Genomic DNA, 24,228 nt, shown 5'->3' on the forward strand with positions numbered 1-24,228 from the left:
TTAGTGCGGTGCTCCTTACGTTCCCAAGGGAGTATGGGAATGGCTTATTTGAATAATTCTATGGACAGACATGGTGATGATACCCACTATGGGAGTAAGACTGAAATACTAGTCTGTGAAAGCATACACCATACCACATTGGATAATTTTACACCATATACAACATTATACATCAGATGTAAACAATACTTTTTTTTTTAATGTTTATATTTATTTTTGAGACAGAGAGAGACAGCGTGAGCAAGGGAGGGGCAGAGAGAGAGACACAGAATCCGAAGCAGGCTCCAGGCTCTGAGCTGTCAGCACAGAGCCCGACGCAGGGCTCGAACTCACAAACTGCGAGATCATGACGTGAGCCAAAGTCGGACGCTCAACCAACTGGGTCACCCAGGCGCCCCGGAAATACTTTCTATTAATATACATGGAAAAAAAAGCCACAACAAAATTTTAGTGAACTGAATCCAGCAACATATAAAATGACCTAAGCCTGATGACCACTTGGGATTCAAACCATGGAAGCAATACTGGTTTTGCATCTGAAAATGAATTAATGTAACAAACCATGAGAATCATCTCAATAAACACAGACAAGCATTTGACAAAGTTCAAACACACCTGAGTAAGAACAACATTCAATAAACTATGATAAACTACCTCAATAAACTACCTAAGTGTAAAATAGCTAACCATTGAAAAACCCAGAGCTAACAAATTCTTCAACGTTTATTTATTTTTGGGACAGAGAGAGACAGAGCATGAATGGGGGAGGGGCAGAGAGAGAGGGAGACACAGAATCTGAAACGGACTCCAGGCTCTGAGCTGTCAGCACAGAGCCCGACGCGGGGCTGGAACCCACCAACTGTGAGATCATGACCTGAGCCGAAGTCGGACGCTCAACGGACGGAGCCACCCAGGCGCCCCTGTTGTGGCACATTTTTATGGACACGCAGACACTCAAGTTCACAAACCCTCAGAGATAATGGCCCAGGGAAGCCCTGCCCATTGCCCCGCCCCCACACTCCCCTGTAGTTTTCTCTCCCTCCTTGGCTCTAAGAACCACCTGATCAATTGCAGCTCTTCTGTCTTGTTTCTGGTCTCCTAGAATGTCAACGTCAAGGGGACAAGGATATTTGATCCTTGTCAGTCACTGCAGCACCTGCTAGAGAGCCTGTTACGCAGGAGGAGGTCAAGAAGCATTGACTAACTGGCTTCGCAGACACACACCGACCTCCCCCCAGGAACCGTGTCGGCCTGGCTTGGTCTTAAAAGAGCGAATTGAGGGGCGCCTGGGTGGCGCAGTCGGTTAAACGTCCGACTTCAGCCAGGTCACGATCTTGCGGTCCGTGAGTTCTAGCCCCGCGTCGGGCTCTGGGCTGATGGCTCAGAGCCTGGAGCCTGCTTCTGATTCTGTGTCTCCCTCTCTCTCTGCCCCTCTCCCGTTCATACTCTGTCTCTCTCTGTCCCAAAAATAAATAAAAAATGTTGAAAAAAAAAAAAAGTCTTTAAAAGAGCGAATTGCTCTCACCCCCTTCCCACGTGACAATCCCAAGCCAATCCCCAAGGGAGGATCCACGTGCCCCTCCTGACGGCCACGTGACTTCACACTCCGTGAGCAGGAACCATCCGATAAGCCCATCTCTTTAAAAAAAAAAAAACAAAACAAAAAACACAACTCGGAACCTCGAGAGGGGAGTCGGGGCCCATGGCAGCTGGAGCTGTCGTGTGCCAGCCCCTCGCACAGCCATAACTGCATCCCTTTCTACGCTTCACAACGTGACACCGTGCTCTTTTGCTCTTCTATCCTGGATTCACCGAGGGGCGCACGGGGTGGCATGTCCTCCATCAGCTGCCACGTCCTCTGCTGAGTTCTCCTGGGTCTGGTATCCATGTCCCCCTGAGGTCTCACCCCTGCACAGACTCAGGCTGGTCGGCCACCGAGTCCCGTCCTCATAGAGGCCTTGATGGCTGCCCCCACCCCGGAAAACGTCTGCTGGTGGGGGGGTGAGGTAGGGGGGGTGGGTGGAGTATGGCAGCCCGGGGACCTCAGTCCCCAGGCCTCCCGGCCGCAGAGATCACTTTGTGGACTCAGGGAAGCACTGGAAGCTGTTGAAGGAGCGCGTCGAGATGTGTGCCACGGCCCATCTCTGCCTCTTCCCTTCAAGAATCAGGCGGCGTGGCCTCTGGCAAAGGGCGGGGGGGGGGGGGGCATCGCCTCCCACGCCTGCGCACTCTGGCAAGGACGGACTCCCCGCCGTTCCCGCCGCCCTCTGTGGGGCGGGGCCCGCGCGGCAGTCTGGCGGCCATCTTTGAAGAGGGCGTCCCGGGCCTGTGGGGGTCGGCGGTTTCCGCTGGAGACCTCCGTTTCCCAAAGGCCTCAGGACTGGAACTCTGTAGGGGGAGTCCTGGTCCAGAAAAGGGTTGGCTGTGGCCTTGAGGGATAGGCTCCAAATTCGCCGAGGTGAGGGAACGGGGCAGAGTTAGCGCGTGGGCAGCTGACACCTCAGGGCGGACTGTGCCACAGAACCCCAGGAGGGAGAACGTCTCGGGGAACAGCCCGGCGCCTGAGAGTCTCCTGGGCCCAGGCTAGAACCAGGCAGGCTTTTTTTTTTTTTCTTTGTAATGTTTATTTATATTTTGAGAGAGAGAGAGAGAGCGAGAGAGCGAGCATGAGTTGGGGACGGGCAGAGGGAGAGGCAAACAGAATCCGGAGCAGGCTCCAGGCTCGGAGGCGTCAGCACAGAGCCCCATGCGATGCTCGAACTCACTGAACTCACCAATCGGGAGATCATGAGCCCAGGGGAAGTTGGAAGCTTAACTGACTGAACCACCTGGCCGACCCCAGGCTTTTTTTGAGATCACGAGGGGGGGGGGGGGGGTTGAGATTTGCGAAATTGTGCTGTCAGCACAGAGCCCGACGCGGGGCTCCAACTCACGGACCGTGAGATCATGACCTGAGCCGGAATCGGACGCCTAACCGACTGAGCCACCCAGGTGCCCCGGGTAGGTATTGCATTTAAACTTGTAGGGCGCCTGGGTGGCTCCATCGGTTAAACATCCACCTCTTGCCTTCCACTCGTGTCGTGATCTCATGGTTTACGGGATCCGGCTGGGTAGGGCTCGGGGCGGAGACTGTGGAGCCTGTTTGGGATTCTCCTCCCTCTCGCTCTCTGCGCCTCCCCCACTGGCGCTCTGTCTCGAAATAAACTTTTTAAAGAAGTGATATAAAATAAAATAAGATAAATAAAATATAAAAATAATAAATAAAATAAAATATAAAATAAAATATAAAATAAAATATAAAAATAAATAAAATAAAATAAATAAAAGTTCCTCAGCAGGCAGGAACAGTGTAGGCAAGAGATGGGAAACTTCACATCTGAAAATGGCCTCAAGACCTGCTCTCAGAAGTCATGATGCTGATAATCAAGCATTCGATTAGGATAAACCCAGACAGTTCCCACCAGGATCTGTTAGAGGCATCTTTGTCGTGGATGACAGCATTCCCAGGATAGGACCTGAGATTCCTGCCGGTAAAAGTGGCACCAGGAACCCTATCATTTTTTATGTGAATGACAGGAGGGTAAGTGAAGCCCTGAAGGTGTTGTCTAACTTCACACCAGGTTCCAAGTCTATGGTGGCTTAGGTCCTCCTCCTCACTTCTCAGAATTCTTCCTAGGAAGGACCCCAAGGTGGAGGAAGTATCGCGCACAGAAATGAAACTTAGGGTTTTAACATCCTCCTAGCACGCGAAAACATTTGTACTGTTTTCTATGAATTACTTTTAGTATATACACCTATAATTTGAGTAGTCGTGTATTTTCATAAATGTATAGTTGTGACATTTGCAAGATGGAGAATACTCCATCATCCCCAAAGAACAATCTGTGGTGCCTGTTTGGACTGATCCCTTACCCACCGATCTGTTTTAGGTTCCCACACTTTTGCTTTTTCCGGAACATGTGGAATGCCATGTTACCTTATGAGTCCTGTTGAAAGGACTCTGAGGGCACATTTGTAAAAGTGCACAATCGTATAAACTTTGCCGTGCTCTCCCGAGTTTAAAACTTGACACTGCCCAGGGCACATATTATGCCTTCAAAACGGAGAGATTCCACTATTATGAGCTATGTGAATTGGAGTAAGATCCCCTGCTTGTGTGATGGAAGGAATAATGAGGTCAGAGATCAAATGAGGTAGGACTACTAATAAAATTACATCATCTCTACAATACTAAGAACACAAATTGCCACCGAAGAAAAAAGAAACCAGATATGGATTTCCTTAGCTGTTTCATGAAAGGAAAGCTGACGCTTTTTACCTGGTCTTCCATGATATCTCCTGGAAGTGTAAACAGACAGAAGTGATCCGTGACAATGACAAAAGTGGCCTTGTACACCCTTAAACAAAAACCATCAAGATACTATCTTTATAAAAAGGCACAGAAAATCCCCACTCTGAGGAGGTCAAATATACCTCCTTTGCCACTACCTTGGGATGCTACTTAAAATGATACAGCTCAAGGCACTTGGGTGGCCGAGTTAGAAGAACAAGAGACTCTTGATCTCAGGGTTGTGAGTTTGAGCCCCATGTTGGGTGTAGAGATTACTTTAAGTAAACTTTAAAAAATAACAATGAGGGGTGCCTAGATGGTTCAGTGGGTTAAGTGTTCGACTTCAGCTCAGGTCATGATCTCGCAGTTCGTGGGTTCCAGCCCCACGTTGGGCTCTGTGCTGACAGCTCAGAGCCTGGAGCCTGCTTCGGATTCTGGGTCTCCCTCTGTCTCTCTCTCTCTCTCTCCACCCCCCTCCCTTATTCACGCTCAGTCTCTGTCTCTCAAAAATGAATAAATGTTAAAAAAATAAATAAAAACGAAACAAAAAACAATGAAATGATACAGTTCCCCTATCACTCTACTCACAGGAAAACTCATGACGGGCTATAGCTCCGCAGATGACAGAACCTCCACAGACTGGAACTTGGCATGGGGCACAAAGTGTGCCACTCAGTCTGATCAGCCAGAAAATACGTGCCAAATCATTAAGGGAGTTTCAATTCCTTTCACCTGATGTCAAATAGAAACATAAATAAACATAAACATAATGGTCAGTCTCACGTCCCAACACCCATGAGTGTGCTCACAATCAAATAGCACATGCCCTACAACTTATAACCAGGGCCAAAACAAAGATGAAACTGGTCTAGATCTTTCCTGTGTGGGGAATCCCTGCCCTTCATCCCAGGAGTGAGGGACTTCTGGTGTTACTGGCCATTACTTCCATCCACACACCAGCAGCTGCTCCATATTTAGGATGTGTTAGATGGTGGTAAAACGATCACATTCTCACTCATTGTGGCCCCTACCCTCCATAGAGAAGACATAAAACCCACTCCCTACCTCCTTGTCATGGGCCTTCATTTCCTTTCCTTCAGAACATTTATTTTCTAATTAAAAACCAAAGCTTTCTCAACTAACCACCTTCTTGATTCACAAAAACATAAGCACCAAGAACATAGGAACTTGTTTCTTTCATGCCTATGTTATCTACGGCCTAGAGTGGCTTAAATATTTGTGCTAAATTGTATGTTCAGTCTACACTTCCTGACATGGTGTTGAAAAATGAACATCAAGAGCATTGTCTCTGAGCAAGAAGGGCTTCACTGAGGGGCGCCTGGGTGGCTCGGTTAGGCATCTGACTTCGGCTCAGGTCATGATCTCACGGTTCGTGGGTTCGAGCCCCACGTCGGGCTCTGTGCTGACAGCTCAGCGCCTGGAGCCTGCTTCGGATTCTGTGTCTCCCTCTCTCTCTCTGCACCTCCCCGGCTCACGCTCTGTCTCTCAAAAATGAATAAACATTAAAAAAAAAAAAGAAGGGCTTCACTGGAAGAGGGATCTTGACTCTGTCACTTTCAGAGTTTGTGCTCTTCGACAATTTCCCTAAATTTGTAAGCATTACTCCTAAAAGAAATAATAAGTCTTACATATTTTGCTAAAGAGTATGTGATTTGAAATATATATACTTTAAGTGAGGTGGTTTACGGAAGTGTCCAATACACTGTAGGGAATATTTCAGTATTTAAATAACAAGAAAGGTAAGGTGTTCCAGATGACTGAGAGCTGGCCTAGTACTCCATGCAAGGCCTAGACCGTTGAAAAGTATCTCATATGTCCATCATCAGACACAGGTACCTTGTAACCATTTTTGATCAACATAAAACAAAAGTATTCTATAACCAAATCCCTAACATGACAATAGAGAACAGATCCCAAAGAAATAACCAAAATGACCTTCTATTCACTAATATGATTTCTGCTTCTTACAAATTAGGTTTACCATCAAGCCATTCTTTCTGCCTTCTATGTAAGAATTACTATGATTATTTATGATTGAATTAAGTTCATTCTCTCAAAGCCCCAATACAGAAAAACGTCTTCCTTTCTTAAACAGCAATCAAATAATCTACCACAAGTCAAATTCCAATGAGAATTCCTTTTAATCAAGTGCGCTGATACTGTTGTTACACAGCACGGTTATTTACGGCTTATGGTTGTACTTATTTCTAGATTTCACATACTCTTGTCTTTGACTATAGATGCGATACTAGTGGTCTTGGGCAAAATGCAACTGAAAACGACGTAAGTTTGTGGTTTTATGAACAAATGAAAAACTAGTTTTATCACAAAAATTCTAAGTATAAAAGAATTTTTAAATATTTTCCTAAGGAAAAAAATACTCAAATTTATATGCACACAATAATATTGACTTAAAAAAAAATTTTTTTTTAAATTTATTTTTGACAGAGACAGAGTGCGAGCATGAGCAGGGGAGGGGCAGAGAGAGAGGGAGACACAGAATCCGAAGCAGGCTCCAGGCTCTGAGCTGTCAGCACAGAGCCCGACGCGGGGCTCAAGCTCATGAACCATGAGATCATGACCTGGGCTGTAGTTGGACACCTAACTGACTGAGCCACCCAGGCGCCTCAATAATATTGACTTATATAACGATTAAGTGGAGAAAATTACAAAAGTTGATCTGAAAATCCATAATTACAAAGTATTTTAGGGGCGCCTGAGCCTGGGTGGCTCAGTTAGTTAAGCGTCTGACTTCGGCTCAGGTCACGATCTCGTGGTTCGTGGGTTGAGCCCGCGGGGGCTCTGTGCTGAGAGCTGAGAGCCTGAGGCCCGTTTCAGATTCGGTGTCTCCCTCTCTCTCTGCCCCTCCCCCACTCATCCTCTGTTTCTCTCTCAAATAAATAAAAAACAAAGTTTTTTTAAATAAACAATAAGACATTTCAATATATCCTCTCAGCATCATACCACATATTAGCATACAAGTGCTTGTTAAAATTAATCAAGTATTTCTAAGAAAAACTGTAAATGAATTCATCAGAGGAAAAAATGCACACATTTTCAATCACGTACCAAGATAACTAACAATATATCGAGGGATTATGCTCAACTATGAATTACGTGAAACACCCAGAAAGAATCTGCCTGATAGGAGGAAGGTGCGGATTCTCACACGGAAGGACTGGCCCTCAGCAGTCACTGCACAAGGCCATGTAGTTTTGCCGGACTGGCCCACTACAGCTGTCACAGGGGAGACACACACACACAGTCAACCGTGGTATTAACAGAAAAGGGTGTTTACTATACACATTAGACCTTATATGAGTAAAATCCAGGAAAGAAGGGGGTGGCCCTTCAGAGAACATTCTCAACCACGACAGCCTAAATTTGTGGATACCTGAGAGCTTGCTGGAAATTTTAACCCCTGCCGGGTCTCTGATGTAGAACTTTGGACACAACTGTAGAAGCCTACTGCTGGGATGAAATGGAAGTCAAGCACTTGGTGATGGTTTTGAGATTATTCTTGATTCTCAGGGGGAAAAAAAAAAAAAAAAGAATGAGGAAAACAGGCTGGAAGCAGGTGTCCATGAAGTCCTATGCTTCTACCTGCGTCTATACAGGTGGCTGAAAAACGTGCCTAACCCTATTTCACTTCTGTGTTCCAAGTTTCATGTAGGTTAGGCTTTAGTGAATTCTAACACGGATACATAAATGCAACAGATACTGGAAAACATACTTCACATTACTGACTTTGACATTAACAGCATCAAGGAGGGTCATCTCCAACTCTAGATTTATTATTGTTCTACCTCACACAGACCTTTATTCTTTTATTCTTTTTTTTTTTTTAATTTTTTTTCAACGTTTATTTATTTTTGGGACAGAGAGAGACAGAGCATGAACGGGCGAGGGGCAGAGAGAGAGGGAGACACAGAATCGGAAACAGGCTCCAGGCTCTGAGCCATCAGCCCAGAGCCCGACGCGGGGCTCGAACTCACGGACCGCGAGATCGTGACCTGGCTGAAGTCGGACGCTTAACCGACTGCGCCACCCAGGCGCCCCCAGACCTTTATTCTTAATGTAACTCTATACTCCAAGTCCCAGCCACAAGCAATGACAAATTCACAAGACTGTATGATGAACTTTGCATATTGACAACTCTATGGTAAGTTGGTAAGGAAAGGAAAGGAAAGGAAAGGAAAGGAAAGGAAAGGAAAGGAAAGGAAAGGAAAGGAAAGGAAAGGAAAGTTGGTAAGGAAAACAGAAAGAGGCTCTTTAGGTCAATGAAAGGGGAACTCTGTGTTAATAAAGAAATGTAGAAATATAGAAATAATGGCTAAAGCATATTGAGTACATGCCCCACAGGAGGACTCTAGGGAAAAGGAAGAAAGTGTTATTTTTCATTGTTCCTCTCCTTACAGAACTTAAAAATCATATAAAAATTAAACCTACTTGCATATTAGAAATACACTTCAATAACCCATGGATCCAACAGACTTCAAAATAAGAACACAATCATATTACTCGGGAAAAAAATTCCTTACTAAACTTAGAAACTCTTGCTTAAAGAGTATCTACTTAATTATCTCACTTCAATATCTGCTTTCAAAGGTAAGTAGAAATCCACAGTGCAGAGAATCACTTTACAAATGAATCCTTTGGGCGCCTGAGTGGCTCAGTTAGTTAAGCATCCAACTTGATTTTGACTCAGGTCATGACCTCATGGTTGTGAGATCGACCCCCACATCCATCCACGCTGGGCATGTAGCCTCCTTAAAATTCTCTCTCCCTCTCCCGCTGCCCCTCCCCCACCACATGGGCGCATGCTCTCTCTCAAGAGAATGAATCCTTGATAAAGACCCATACAGTATAATGATTATAACATTTCTTTCATGTTGTGACTTTTCAGAAGTATTATACATGAAGGTTCAAAGAGCTTACCCATATTACTTGAGTATGATTTCTTTCCCATATAACTTTCATACCACCTTGAAAATATCTGCAAAAATTACAAAGTTTTTATGTTTTAGTTCTACAGGATGAATCTGGGGAATGAGATGTTTAGTGATGGCGGGCAAGTGAAGGTTTCCCACATTGTTTATTACCGATAGAATTCTCTCCACTGTGACTTTTGGTCAGTTCTGAAGGAAACAGGACAACTGAAGGCTTTCTTGCGTTCTGTGCATTTCTACAATTCCTCTCCAGTGTGCATTCTTACGTGTCCATGAAAGATTATGCAACAAATCTTTTGCTTTCTCACATTGCTTATTTTCATAGGAAAATAGGAAAAAGCTTTACCACATACATCTCTCTCACGTATGAGTTCTTTCATGGTTTCGTAAGGAATTTGTAAGACTGAAGGTTTTACTACAAGTTTTACATTGATAAGGTTTCTCTCCAGTGTGAGTTCTTTCATGTGTTCGTAACGAACTGGGAGAAATAAATGCTTTTTTACATTTCTTACATTTATAAGGCCCATCTCCAGTGTGGATTACCATGTGCGATCGAACACCTGAGCGAAAAATGAAGCCTTTCCCACATTCCTTACATTCATAGGGTTTTTCTCCAGTGTGAGTTCTTTCATGTTTTTGAACATAATAGTGACTGCTGAAGGCCTTACCACATAGTTTACATTCGTAGCGTTTATCATCAGTATGAGATCTCTCATGTTTGCGTAAGTTACTGGAGTACCTGAAGACTTTACCACATTCTGCACATTCATAGGGCTTTTCTGCGCTATGCGTCTTTTCGTGTATCCGAAAGGACTGGGGACAACTGAACGCTCTTCCACACTGCTTACATTCATATGGTTTTACTCCAGTGTGAGTTCTTTCATGAATTCGAAAATAATTGGGACAACTAAAAGCTTTCCCACATTCCTTACACTCATAAGGTTTCTCCCCCGTATGAGTTCTTTCATGATTTCGAAGGGAACTGGGATAACGAAAAGCCTTACCACATTCCTTACATTCGTGAGGCTTCGTGGCAGTATGAATTCTTCTGTGTTTTCCAAGGGACCTGGGAGAGCTGAAAGCTTTACCACATTCCTTACATTCATACGGCTTTACTCCACTGTGTGTCATTTCATGACTACGACAGTTTTTGGGACACCTGAAGGCTTTCCCACACTCCTTACATTTATAAAGTCCATCTCCATTGTGCTTGATCACGGGTCTTCGAAATTTGGTGAGAGAATGCAAGGCTTTCCCACCTTCTTTACGTTCATAGAGTTTCTCCCCATTATGACTTCTCTCATGCTTATATAAATTACTTGAGTAACTGAACGTTTTACCACATTTTGTACATTCCTTGGGCTTTTTTGCACTGTGTATCCTTTCGTGTATTCGAAAGGACCTGACACAACTGAAAGCTTTTCCACATTGCTTACATTCACTAGATTTCTCTCCGATGTGAGTCCTTTCGTGTTTACGTAAGTTACTTGAATAACTAAAGGTTTTACCACATTCTGTACATTTGTAGGGCTTTTCCCCACTGTGTGCCCTTTGATGGATTTGAAAGTAATTGCGACAAATGAAAGCCTTCCCACAGTGCTTGCATTCATAGGGTCTCTGTCCAGCGTGCGACCTTTCGTGCATTCGAATGGATTGGCGATGCTTGAAGGATTTCCCACAACGCTTACATTTATAAGGCTTCTCTTCACCTTCTTGATACTCATATAGTTTGTGTCCAGCGTGAGATCTCAGGTGCTTGTTCAAAGATGAATGATGCATGAACACCTGTCCGCACACAGGCCATTTACCTAGTTTTATTCCAGTAGGAGTTCTCTTCTTCGGATTCTGATTTGGAATCTGGCCGAAGATTCCTTCATACTGGCTACATTCTTTACATTTACAGAGTCTTCCTCCCATTTGACTGCTGTAAAAAACGAGAAGCATATTACTAATAGCTTGGGTATTAATGAGCTTATGTTTATTAATAACTATGACAGTGACTTGTTACCATCAAGGAAAATGTAGGTTTTCTGCAGATTTTGATTGTTTGAAAGCGAACATACCAAAAGCTCTGCAACAGGGCTCCACCTTAGCTGTTATCAAAACAGTAATACTCATAAATGGTATTTCTATACGCTGTTTCCAGGCGTACCATCTTTCGAAACCTGTACATCTCGGCCACATGTGGGAAAAAACTACTGATGAAAATAGCCTATGGATCAATGGATTTAAATAAATCCAGGCTAATTTATTTGTTTGGTTTTAAAATTTTACAGGGGCACCTGGCTGGCTTAGTTGGTAGAGCATCTGACTCTTGATCTCGGGGTCACGAGTTCGAGCCCCACACTGGGTGTAGCGATCATGTAAATAAATAAAACTTAAAAATAAAATTTCATCACATCTCTAGATTCTCTTGTTTTCCCACGTGAATGCTACTCACATTAGATGTGTCCCATGATTCTCATCCCGATCTTTGCTGTCATAGACTTCCCATTTTTCTTCTGAAATACATACTAGGAAAAAGCATTATAAATTATAAAAATTTATAGAATTGCTAGATTCTAGGTCCATGATAAGTTATGATCATGGCAGGTTTATTAACAAAAACATTCCCTTTCCATTTTTTCCCTTAAAATAGCACTGAGGAGCAAGTTACACTGGATCTTTAATTGACTTAGTAAGCAAGAAATGTCGTCGTCCCTACCTATTGAGGCCAGGTTCCTGAAGGTTTCCTGCATCACATCTCTGTAGAGTTTCTTCTGGGATGGATCCAGGAGGGCCCACTCCTCCATGGTGAACTTCACAGTCACATCCTCAAAGGCCACCGAGTCCTAAATAATCCCATATATGTACATAGGGTGGATGAGACAGACCCCCGAAGACCTATACTGAATTTATAAGAAGTTCCATATGACTCCCAGAGCCTAAGTGACCGGGGGGGGGGACAAAGGTATTTCTTTCCTTTCTGCTCCAAAGGTGGGGCAGATGATAGGGTTCTCTCACTCCTGATACCAAATATGTGGTACCTGTTCCAAAGCCACTTCTCCAATTCTATGTCACTAAAAAGGCGTCCAATTCTAACACAAACTACCCAGAGTTTAAGTCAGACTCATAGTTTAAAAAGCAGTCCCACACACTGTCCCTATTTGAGATACAAGCTATAAATGGGGAGCCCAGTTTACTATTTCTACAGGAAACTACAAATTCACAGATTCCCTCCACACTCTGCCCTGTTTGGTAATTGACTGAAATGATTTTGAGGAGCTTAGCAAAATGCTTTATTTACCATTACCGGTTTACTATAAATCATACAAATAAGGAACAGGCAAAAGGTGCAATACACAGGACAAGTTAAGGCAATGGTAAGGGGAATGGAGATGGGGGGTGGGGCATCCAAAGCACCCACCCCCACTATGGACATGCCAACCTTCCAGCACCTGGATTGATTCACCAACACAGAAACCGTCAGAATCCTGTCTTTAAGAATTTTGATGGAGGTTTCATTACATGGATTCAATTTATTAAATCACTGGACACTGGTAATTAACTCAGCCTCTAGCCCCTATCTTATACCCAGAAGCTGGGACCTGCAGCCCAACTTTCTAAAGTTTTAATCAAAGTTGGCTATTTCAGGTGTCCAAAACCCCGCCATAAAACCTCACTAAACAAAACACATTCTGGGGCGCCTGGGTGGCTCAGTCAGTTGAGCGCCAGACTTCGGCTCAGGTCATACCTCACAGTTTGTGGGTTCGAGCCCTGCGTCGGGCTCTGTGCTGACAGCTCAGAGCCTGGAGCCTGAGTTGGATTCTGTGTTTCCCTCTCTCTCTGTGCCCCTTCGTGGCTCACACACTGTCTGTCTGTCTCTCTCTCTCAAAAATAAACATTAGAAAAAAATGTAAAAACACACACATTCTTTCACCATTAACACTCAAGTTATCTCAAGGGCTTCAAGAGCTTTTGCTAGGAACCGAGGACACTTACCACACATCTTTCTCATTGTATCACAGTAGGTCAAGCCCAGAGACAAAGACTCACTGAAAGACTGAGAGCAAATCCCTGAGGTAAGAGAATGTTTCCCCACTGACCCCATGTGCCTCTACATCAACTGGGATCTTGTTTAATATAAGCGTACCACCGGGGCGCCTGGGTGGCTCAGTCGGTTGAGTGTCCGACTTCGGCTCAGGTCACGATCTCGCGGTCCGTGAGTTCGAGCCCCGTGTCGGGCTCTGTGCTGACAGCTCAGAGCCTGGAGCCTGTTTCGGATTCTGTGTCTCCCTCTCTCTCTCTGACCCTCCCCCATTCATGCTCTGTCTCTCTCTGTCTCAAAAATAAATAAACATTAAAAAAAAATAAAAAAAAAATACATAAGTGTATCACCTTAAAAGAACTACATGCTTTCCGGTAACCTCAGAACAAAGGCAAGAATGTCCTTTCACTACACTTAGACAATCTTGTACTGGAATTCTTAGCTAATGCATTCAGACAAGGGGAATAAAAGGTAAATAACAAAAAATAATAGGCATACATTTGGAGAAGCAAGAAATAAAACTGTCTTTGTGTCATATGACAAGATTGTCAATTGAGAAAATATCAAAAAACTCCAAATAACAAAGAAAACCCCATGAACTGAGAAGAGAAAAACTAAAAGATAAAAAGCTAGTATAGAAAAGGCAACTGCTTTTCTGTAGATCTACACAAATACAGTGAACACATCTTTGACAAAGAACCAAAGTTAACTCCATGGGAAACAGTCTTTTCAACAAATAATGTCAAAAAAAACTGGACATGTGCATACAAAAAAACAAATCTACAAACTGTACACCTTTCACAAAAATTAACTCAAATTTGATCACAGATTTTAGGGTATATTGTAGAATTTTAACACTCCTAAAAGATTAAGATAGAAAATCCTGGTGATGTAGTATTTGGTGATTAATTTTTAAGAGAACAAGAGCAGGGGCACCTGGCTGGCTTAGGCAGTGGAGTATGCAACTCTTGATCTCAGGGTAGTGAGTTTGAGCCTCATGTTGGGTGTAGAGATTATTTAAAAAAGAAAAAAAAGCAAGATTTAAGAAAGAAGAAAATACCTTGGACTTCATTACAACGAAAAGCTACTTAGTGAAACAAGTTAACAGAATGAAAACACAAGCAATAATCTGGCAGAAAATCTTTGGAAGTCACTTATCTGATAAGGGACTGGCATCAAACACTAACATTAAAAACACTTAGAGCTGGGGCCCCTGGGTGGCTCAGTCGGTTGAGCATTCGACTTTGGCTCAGGTCATGATCTCACGTTCCGTGAGTTCGAACCCCGCATCGGGCTCTGTGCTGACGGCTCAGAGCCTGGAGCCTGCTTCGGATTCTGTCTCCCTCTCTCTCTGACCCTCCCCCGTTCATGCTCTGTCTCTCTCTGTCTCAAAAATAAATAAACATTAAAAAAAAAAAAAAACACTTAGAACACCAAACAATTGGAAAAATGGAAAGCAACAGGTGACCTCATTCATTGCTGGTGGAAACAGAAAATGATATACCTACTTTGGAAGAAAGGCAATTTCTTAACACTAAGGCCACATTTACCAGACTATGTAGCAATTATACATTTCAAATATACATAAAGGAGCTGAAAACTTAGGTTCATAAAAACCCTACATGTGGGGCGCCTGGGTGGCGCAGTCGGTGAAGCGTCCGACTTCGGCCAGGTCACGATCTCGCGGTCCGTGAGTTCGAGCCCCGCGTCGGGCTCTGGGCAGATGGCTCGGAGCCTGGAGCCTGTTTCTGATTCTGTGTCTCCCTCTCTCTCTGCCCCTCCCCCGTTCATGCTCTGTCTCTCTCTGTCCCAAAAATAAATTAAAAAAAAACGTTGAAAAAAAAATTAAAAAAAAAAAAAACCCTACATGTAAATGTTTATAGGAGCATTATGCATACTTGTCATGACTTACATGGAACCAAGATAATTTCAATAGGTGAACTGATAGAAAATATCACTGGTGCATCCACAGGATGAAATATTCTTCAGTGATGAAAGAAACGAGCTCATCAAGCCAAAAGACATGAAGAAAATTTTAAATCATATTTCTTTTTTTTTTTTTTTTAAGTTTATTCAGTTTTGAGAGAGAGACAGAGACAGAGCGTGAGCAGGGGAGGGGCAGACAGAGAGGGAGACACAGACTCTGAAGCAGGCTCCAGGCTCTGTTCTGTTAGCACAGAGCCCGACGTGAGGCTCAAACCCACGAACTGTGAGATCCTGACCTGGGCTGAAGCTGGACGCTTAACCGACTGAGCCACCCAGACGCCCCTTAAGTCATATTTCTAAGTGCAGGAAAACCATATGACAAGGCTACACACTGAATGATTCCAAGGGAATGACATTTCAGAAAAGAGAAAATTAAAAGTCATTAAAAGATCTCTGGTTACCAGGATATGGGGTGGGAGGGAGGGATGAATGACGAGGTAGGGAATAGGAGATTTTTCCGAAGAGTGAAAGTATTCTATATGATACAGAAATGATGGAGACACATCATTTCACATTAGCTAAAGACCTGAGACTATATGACACAGCGTCAACCTGAATTGTAAAATAAGGACTTTCATGCATCAAAGTTGGTTCAACAAATGGAACAAGGATATTACAACAATACAAGATATAAAATATAGGAAAAACCTTGTCAAGGCAGAGGGATTATGTGGGAAGCCTCTGTATTTCCCGATTAAATTTTCTGTTAAAATTCTCTTAAAGTTAAAAAAGTCTACTAGGAAAAGAAAAAGGCAGACACATTAATATTCACCCCTGATAACTGATCCATGAGAAGCATAGACCATCTTTCATTCAATGAATTTCAACTTATTTCAGTAAGCCATTACGGTGCTCTATGAAGCCTGCACCGAGACTTGGAAGGGAGGAGAAACAACTTCCACTGAATGCCTTGTTAGAGCACCCAGCACAGTACACTTTGAGAAATGAAATGACTGTCTTTGTTACTGTCAGTAGCACCTTGACTCAGACCTAGATAAGTGTCCTGGCAAGGTCTTGTATTCTGGCCTTAGTATATGTAGGGACAAGTGTTACTTTGATTTACACTGGGGATGGGGGAGGCATAAGATTCCTAGAATGTTTTCACCTCAAAGGGGCAACTCAGAGAATCACTCAAGACTAGTCAACAGATGAAGATAATGTCTTGCTGCCTGGTGCTAAAATGACTACTGGATGTGTGGTCAGTGGTAATGACCACTGGGTCCAGTTATTAGTGAGACATCCCAATTAAGACATTAAAAGCAACAACTCTGGGGCGCCTGGGTGGCTCGGTTGGTTGAGTGTCCAGCTTCGGCCCAGGTCATGATCTCACGGTTCATGAGTTCAAGCCCCGTGTTGGACTCTGTGCTGACAGTGCGGAGCCTACTTGGGATTCTCTCTTCTCTCTCTCTCTCTCTCTCTCTCTCTCTCTAAATTAATTAATTAATTTTTTAAAAAAAGGGAGCAATTCTGCCTATGCTCCACCATGTACAAATGTGGTGATGTCATACCTAAAGTCTACGGACTACCATTGCTTTTCACTCAGGTACTCCTATGGAGCTCCTCGGGGAGGCCAGGGGCCTGGGAAAGGAAGGGGCTTATTTCAGTACTAAGACATCTTGCAAGAGATGGAGCAGAGACTAGGTCACCCCCTCCCGCAGGCGGCTATCTCATAGGTCCAAGGTTTGCCCCATAATGTCTCAAGCTGGTAACAGAGCAGGCCTTTTCCAAGGCCATCATGGGTAATTCCAGGAGGCGTGAAAGGAGGCCAATGAATCATCTACAGTGAAGAAGTCTCTGTGGGCACGACCAGGAGTGCCAGTTCAATGGCAATTTGAAAACCTCCAGCCTTTTGAGGTACAGGTGCCCATTTGTAAATAACAGCATAAATGGGTTCAAGTAAAATTTGTAAACAAGGAATATGTTACTTCCGGAACAACAAAAGAACATCGTTGAGGTTGGGGGTATTGCTAGGGAGAACAGCTATTTCCTCATGATGTTAGAGAAGGAGCAGGTGTCAGATGATCAAACAATTTCCGGTACAATAACATGGTTGACCAGGCCTCACATTTTATGCATGACAATGTCCCATCCAAAGTTTGCTAGCTCCTTTTCTCAATATTTGTCTGTCTAGTATGTTCTCAGAGGAGGAGGAGGAGTTCATTAATATAACGTGACACCTGTGTTCTTGTAGAAACAAGGATGCAGTTCAGATCTTGCCTACAATTGTGTGGGAAGGCAAAGCTGTTGAAGATCCATGAGGATAACCCAGTAAAGGTATACTATGTCCCTTCAAAGTGAAGGCAACTGCTCTTGAGATAAACACTGAACAGAACAGACCCAGCCAAATCTGTGACAGCAGATTTACCCAGTTGTTGATTGGTTGAGTCAGTAATTTCCATAAAGTTGGAGACTGGATATAGACCTCTGTTGGGCGTGACCACATTTACGAGGTTACAGTAATCCACTGTGAGGTGTCATTCATTCATTCCAGATAAGAATAGGTCAAATTCAGCTGTTCAAAGGAGAAGCACTGGGAATAATCAGCCCCTCGCTAAACAGGTTTTATATGTGGTTTCATTCCTTCAAGGGCCTGAGCAATTTATGTTGAGCCATATTAACTACTCAATTTAGAGGGCACAGTCCGTGAGGTGCCATTTTGTCAAGATAATTTATAAGTGCCAATGGCTTTATTTAATTTTAATTTATGAATCATTGGTTCGGAGCTTCCTAGATCACTCTGGGTTCTTTTAGAACAACCAGGGCTATGTCCATGGAGGATTTCGACAAGACCATAGTTCTGACGGTCAAGAAGAAACAGCTGTGCTGTTTTTCCCCTATATCCTATTCAGTGACTGCCATGAGACCATCAGGGGTACCCTGCTTAAACGGGAGTGGGATCCCAGGTATAGCTATAATTTGAGACCTAGTATGGACTGACTGCTTAGAGGTTCTTGAGTTAGTGCATTACATTAGATAGCAAAATTGATCCAGAACTTATGTTATAGAGGCTGAAAAGCCAAGCAGTGAATTCTTACCTGTTCTGTTGTATAAATTCTTTTTGTACATTTTGGATTTCCAATTCAGTCAAATTGTGGTCCTTTGTTTCAGTACTTTATCTATTAGTCCCTTCCTCGAGCATCCCTCTTTTGTTTTCTTTGTCCCTGGATATACTTTGGCAGAGGGGGTGCCTTTCTACCCTGGTGTTTATAAATGGTTTCCTCCTGAGAGTCTCAAATCAGTGCCATCAGGGTTAGGAGCCTTCCCCATGATAACTGGTTGCTTTCATGGGTTTAAGGACAAGGAGCTTAAGTCAGCTTTGAACCAATTCCATTGCTGTGTCAAAAGGTGCCATGGATGCTGTCCTCTCAAACCCGCAGAGTCAGGATATTTCTTGCAGAAGAGGCAGGGGCAGGAGCAGCAGAGGTACTCAAAGGTCCCATTCAACCATCTGGTATTCGGAGTGTGGACTCAGCCCACCACTTACTGGCTGCCTTTCACCCTTTCTTCTTTCTCTTTCCAAATGTCTGCTCTCCCAGGAGTAAACGCTGAATGAGGCCACCTCTTTCCACAGGGTATACAGGGGCCAACCCAGCCTCTGTCACAGCTTCACTCTAACACAGGGAGAGAAACCAGCAAAGACATTGACCCAGGACCACTTTAAGGAGGGCCCCAATCCGACAGTCCTGCTCCCAAAAGCCGAGAAATTCTCACAACTGCCAACTCTGGTTGGCTCAGTCTAGAACTGAGGCTTGCTGGGTCACCGACGCAACACAGGACAGCACAGGTCACAGCACGAGCTCACCAGCCCCCGGCAGTACATGCCACCATCAGGGAGCAACTTACAGCAAGAGAGGACAGACCCATGGAATGGTGGTCACACGTGGACACGCTGCTCACGGTGCCAACTGTTATGGTACCTGCCGAGAAGTGGTTCAGAAATTGAGGGGAATGGCGATGCAGCCCCAACAACACTGTACACAGACACCCAGACAGTCGGAAAAGGCTTAGGACTCACATTAACAGAGGTCTCAGGGCAAGGCTGCCTGTTAAGGCAGCTCTGAAATGGCTTCAGGAGAACAGAAATGAGCCTGGCCGGGTAAGGAGTCCATTGGGGTTGGGGAGGGGGCGGGGGCAAGAGTTCTGCACACAGGCGGGGGCTTTTCTGGTTGGAATCTCCTACCTGTTCTAGAGGAGAGACCACCCAGGCTTTCTCATCAGCTCACCCAGCGGGGAGCACAAGGAGCAAGGGAGGTGGGAGTGGAGAGGGCAGGGAGAGGCTTAAGCTGTCAGCACTAAAATATCCAAAAATGCAAAGTCTGACTGCTCATTACAAGGACAAACATAGGTTAAGAAAAATATGCATTCGCAATTGCTTGTTGAATATGAAGAAACCCTAACACGAGGCTCAAGAAATGATTAAAACTGTGTATTTGGGGGTGGCTGGGCTTCACAGTGTTGGAAGGAACTAGGATTTGTTCACAGTGATTTTCTTTTTTTTTTTTTTTTCAACGTTCATTTTTGGGACAGAGAGAGACAGAGCATGAACGGGGGAGGGGCAGAGAGAGAGGGAGACACAGAATCGGAAACAGGCTCCAGGCTCTGAGCCATCAGCCCAGACCCTGACGTGGGGCTCGAACTCACGGACCGCGAGATCATGACCTGGCTGAAGTCGGACGCTTAACCGACTGCGCCACCCAGGCGCCCCTCACAGTGATTTTCTTAAGTCACACTTCCCTATCTTACAAATTTACTTAAAAAATATAGAGAAATTTACGTATATTACACTAACAGTCTTGATTTCATTTTAACTTTTATACACAGGAAACCATTTGACAATATAACTAAACACTAAAGTTTACAAAAGTGTAAACCATACAAAATGAAAACTTTCAAATGCCTAACTGGAAGGACACAGAGTATCAGTCTGTCCTTCCCCCCCTGTATCACACTCCGGGTATTTTCCAGGAGTAAGTAGCTTATTACAATATTTTAGGAATTTGAGCTTAGCTCCTTCAATGCACTGGATTTTCAAATATTTACATAAACTTCGGGTAGTTTTCCTCACATCAATTGAAATAGAAATTCATTTGCTTTAGCCTGTTAAATGTCAATGTTCTTTCGGGAAAAGTGCATTCACTAACTGATCCAAAAATGAAAGATGACCTTCAGGAGCATCTGGGTGGCTCAGTCAGTGAAGCGTCCAACTTTAGCTCAGGTCATGATCTCACGGTTCGTGAGTTCCAGCCCCGCGTCAGGCTCTTTGCTGTCAGTGCAGAGCCCGCTTCAGATCCTCTGCCCCTCCCGTGCGTGCTTTTTCTATCCTTTAAAAATAACATTAAAAAAATGTTTAAATGACCTTAAGAAAACTTAACTGAATGCCTCTCACATGTTGAGGTTCTCTTGCCTAAACAGAGCACAGATTCTACTTAGTTCCACAATTTTCTTGCTTTCCTCACATGTTACCTCTCAATCAACTTAAGAGTTTCTGAGCCCAAGTGCCAAAGGAAACCAGAGCCAAAGGGCCGTACTGTTCAAGCAGCAAAGGAACCCAAAGGAAAGAAAGATCAGAATCAGCTCTTATGAGCAGCCTGCTTCCCACAGGATAGAAGGAAAGCCACATTCGGGAGGTTTCACATTCTAGGGGCCCCTGTTTGGCTCAGTGGATACAGCAGGTGTCTCTTGAGCTTGGGCTCATGAGTTCAAGCCCCACTTACTTAAAAAAAAAAAAAAAGTTTCCATTCTAGACTCTCCTGGTGGAGACAGAAGTCCTGAGGTGGGTCAGTCTGTGGAAAGGACACCTGAGCAGCCACGGGAATGAACTCCGGAAGCCCCACACACTCGCAGGGGAGGTACTGCTCCAGGAGGAAAAACTGGGCACCATGAACTTCCTTTTGCAGCCTCAAGGGGGGGCCAACGCTTAGACAGACCACCCTGAAGCCTCTGCCTGCCACTGGCATTGCTCTGCACCACCAGAGATCAGACACATTTTATTATTTTATTTTATTTTATTTTTATTTTATTTTATTTTTTATTTATTCGCACCACCAGAGATATTTTAAATGACATCAACCCAGTGTTGGGACAATCCAGCAAATCACTCAAACCCAGTGTTTATGTGGAAAGGAGAGGGAAAAAAAAAAAAACAAAAAACTGTAAGGCCCTTAATAAACTGGCTCAACAAGAAACCTCCCAAGTATGAACTGCATTCACAAAAACTAAAAAAATAATAAGACGTTAATTATTTCCATGAGAACAAACTGCTTTACAAGCTATGAATCATAGTTGAACACCACAGGTCTGCAAGTCTAAGCCTTGGAAATTCATCCCAACTCGTCCAAATCAAAGAACAGACCTCAGAATATTAGTAGCACACTCAAGGGACGGAAAAAGTAAATAATAATAATAATAATAATAATAATACCTGAGGTGTAATCCCAGAAATGTTTTGGTTTTTTTTTTTTTTTCTGAAATTCACTCCTTTCTTGACTCTTTGGAAATACTTCACAACTGCTTTTCGCGTTGTATGGATTAAATACGTTTTTCTTCACTAAAAAACTTGAGACTAAAATTAATTTTTTTAAATTTTTTTTAATGTTTATTTATTTTTGAGACAGAGAGAGACAGAGCATGAATGGGGGAGGGACAGAGAGAGAGGGAGACACAGAATCCGAAGCAGGCTCCAGGCTCTGAGCTGTCAGCACAGAGCCCGACGAGGGGCTCCAACTCACGGACCGCGAGATCATGACCTGAGCTGAAGTCGGACGCTTAACCGACTGAGCCACCCAGGCGCCCCAAGACTAAAATTAATTGAAGAAATGTTTCAAATGTGACAAACCAAGGGAGGGAGGGGCTGTGCTGTCGGCACATCACCCAGGAAAGTTTCAAAGAGGAACCACCACCCAAAGGACTTCCCATAGGATGTCTGTGCCCAGGAAAGATCCTGGGGGGAGAGGCACAAGGATTTCATACCACGTTGTACCGGGCACTTATTCGCTACTTTTCTATTCCATAAAATATCCAGGAACAAAAAACTACACCCTTTTAAAAGAGCCATCCACTGACAGCGGGAAAATGATCAACAAATGAAGTATCGGGTCTGTTTAAAACTTTTTTTTTTTTAACATTTTATTTATTTTTGAGACAGAGAGAGACAGAGCGCGAGTGGGGGAGGGGCAGAGAGAGGGGGAGACACAGAATCCGAAACAGGCTCCAAGTTCTGAGCTGTCAGCACAGAGCCCGACGCGGGGCTCGAACCCACGGACCGCGAGGTCATGACCTGAGCCGAAGTCGGACGCTCAACCGACTGAGCCACCCTGGCGCCCCTCGGGTCTGTTTAAAAGGCACCATAGAGAACGAATAGTTCATAATGACGCTGTGAACTGGAGGAGGGATGCGGGCCAGGAGGGATTTGGAAGTTAATTTAGGCAACGAATGCCAGACCTAGGGAGGGCTGGGCGCGGCGGGTTTGGGGGGGGGGGGGGGGGCGACGGTGCCGCGACAGGCTCGTGGATTTCACGGTTTCCCCAAAATTTGGAAAACTCAGGAGAAAGCCGGTCCCCTCTGAAGAGAAAGGAGGGAATGGAGACCCCAAAGGCCATCTCCCGCGCACGGACACCAGAGAGCCGGTCACGATTGCCCCCTGTCACCACGGTCACCGCACCATCGGGAGAGACGCGGAGCTGCAGGCGCAGAGCTGTCCGGAGGCTCGAAGGCCGAAGCTGCCGCGCACAGGGACCGCACAGGTCGTCGGGGTGCCGGCGGCCGGCCCAGCCCCCTGGCCACGCGCGGACGGGACTGAGGTCCGAGCGGCGCCACCAACGGGTGCGCACACTTCAGAGTCGTCCGCGAGGAGGCCAGTTCACGCCACGGCCAGCTCCGGCCAGTTCCACCCAGCACTCCGCCCCCCTCTCCGGAAGCCCGGGCCTGCCCACTCACCATTTCTAGCTTTCCTGTGTCTCCCGGCGTCCTACCTACGATTTCCGAGGAAGGTCCAGGGCTCAGCAAGACAGAACCCGAGGCACAGCGACGTGGAGGACTTCAGCGCCGGCGACCCGCGATCCAAACAATGGCGGGAGCCAGAAGCCTCCCGCGGCGCGCCTGCGGAGCGTCGCCCCACCCCCTTGCCCTGACGTCTCCCCTGATTGGACAGGTTGCAAGGCCCACCACTCCCTCCGGAGTGACAGCAGGCCAGAGGTAAGCGGTCCGTGGAACGCCAGCTGCTGGGAGCCGCTCCTGGAACTGTGACCCTTCTTTGCAAGTACAGACCCTTAAAAGTCACCCGGCTCCATTTTGATCGTTGACTATTGACAGCGTTGGGGCTTCCACCCGATGCTTCCCCATCCTTATTTCATAGTTTAAAAAGCCTATTGCCTTCCAAGCCTATTGGCTGGGATGGAAAATTGGAGCCCCAGTCTCAGCTGGGGGCAGGGACTCTTTGAAAGACCAACCACAGTTGTAAGAGGCATTGACTAAATTCTCAGGTGTACGTTTTACACTGAAAGAACATTTATTCTTAGGTCATTGTTTGAATGTATACTTAGAGAACTTTGATACATAAAAGGCTAGAATACCCCTATAAGGTAATTCGATTACTGTTTTAACTGATATAACAAGAAACAAGAAAAGGTTATGTAAACGTGGGACGTTCTTGGAAAGTATTAATATGCTTAAGAGATTGGATTGCAAAACTCTTTTTTTAATTTAAAAAGTGCTTATTTTAATTTTTTTAATGTTTATTTAGTTTTGAGAGAGAGAGAGAGAGAGAGCGTGAGCAGGGAGGGGCGGAGAGAGAAGGAGACACAGAATCGGAAGCAGGCTTCAGGCTCTGAGCTGTCAGCCCAGAGCCAGACGTGGGGCTGGAACTCACTAACCGCCAGACCATGACCTGAGCTGAAGTGGGAAGCTTAACCGACTGA

At 44.8% G+C, this 24,228-nt stretch overlaps 1 protein-coding gene and 3 long non-coding RNA genes across 5 annotated transcripts; 1 reads left to right on the plus strand and 3 right to left on the minus strand.

Moving 5' to 3' along the window:
* Positions 1 to 4,272: 4,272 nt before the first annotated feature.
* Positions 4,273 to 5,738, minus strand: LOC122486912. Its single transcript, XR_006298272.1, has 2 exons — positions 4,919 to 5,738; positions 4,273 to 4,397 (listed from the first exon to the last, which is right to left on the minus strand). It is a non-coding gene; the product is annotated as an uncharacterized LOC122486912 (long non-coding RNA).
* A 2,276-nt stretch (positions 5,739 to 8,014) lies between these two features.
* Positions 8,015 to 8,553, minus strand: LOC122486914. The gene is made up of 2 exons (XR_006298273.1): positions 8,416 to 8,553; positions 8,015 to 8,168 (listed from the first exon to the last, which is right to left on the minus strand). It is a non-coding gene; the product is annotated as an uncharacterized LOC122486914 (long non-coding RNA).
* LOC122486915 lies at positions 8,438 to 8,654 on the plus strand. The gene is made up of 2 exons (XR_006298274.1): positions 8,438 to 8,521; positions 8,572 to 8,654. It is a non-coding gene; the product is annotated as an uncharacterized LOC122486915 (long non-coding RNA).
* Positions 8,655 to 9,218: 564 nt separating this feature from the next.
* On the minus strand, positions 9,219 to 23,588 carry LOC122486913 (zinc finger protein 709-like). 2 transcript variants are annotated; one of them, XM_043586641.1, is made up of 4 exons: positions 23,249 to 23,588; positions 12,005 to 12,131; positions 11,741 to 11,813; positions 9,219 to 11,221 (listed from the first exon to the last, which is right to left on the minus strand). In XM_043586641.1, exons 1-4 carry the CDS (start codon positions 23,249 to 23,251, stop codon positions 9,661 to 9,663), a joined length of 1,764 nt encoding a protein of 587 aa, XP_043442576.1. In that variant the 5' UTR covers positions 23,252 to 23,588; the 3' UTR covers positions 9,219 to 9,660. The 2 variants fall into 2 exon arrangements, with proteins under 2 accessions (XP_043442576.1, XP_043442575.1); XM_043586640.1 differs by having other exon boundaries at positions 9,219 to 11,224; positions 23,249 to 23,587.
* Between the last annotated feature and the right edge of the window lie 640 nt (positions 23,589 to 24,228).

The sequence above is a fragment of the Prionailurus bengalensis genome, chromosome A2 (genome assembly GCF_016509475.1).
Source record: "Prionailurus bengalensis isolate Pbe53 chromosome A2, Fcat_Pben_1.1_paternal_pri, whole genome shotgun sequence".
NCBI lineage: Eukaryota > Metazoa > Chordata > Mammalia > Carnivora > Felidae > Prionailurus > Prionailurus bengalensis.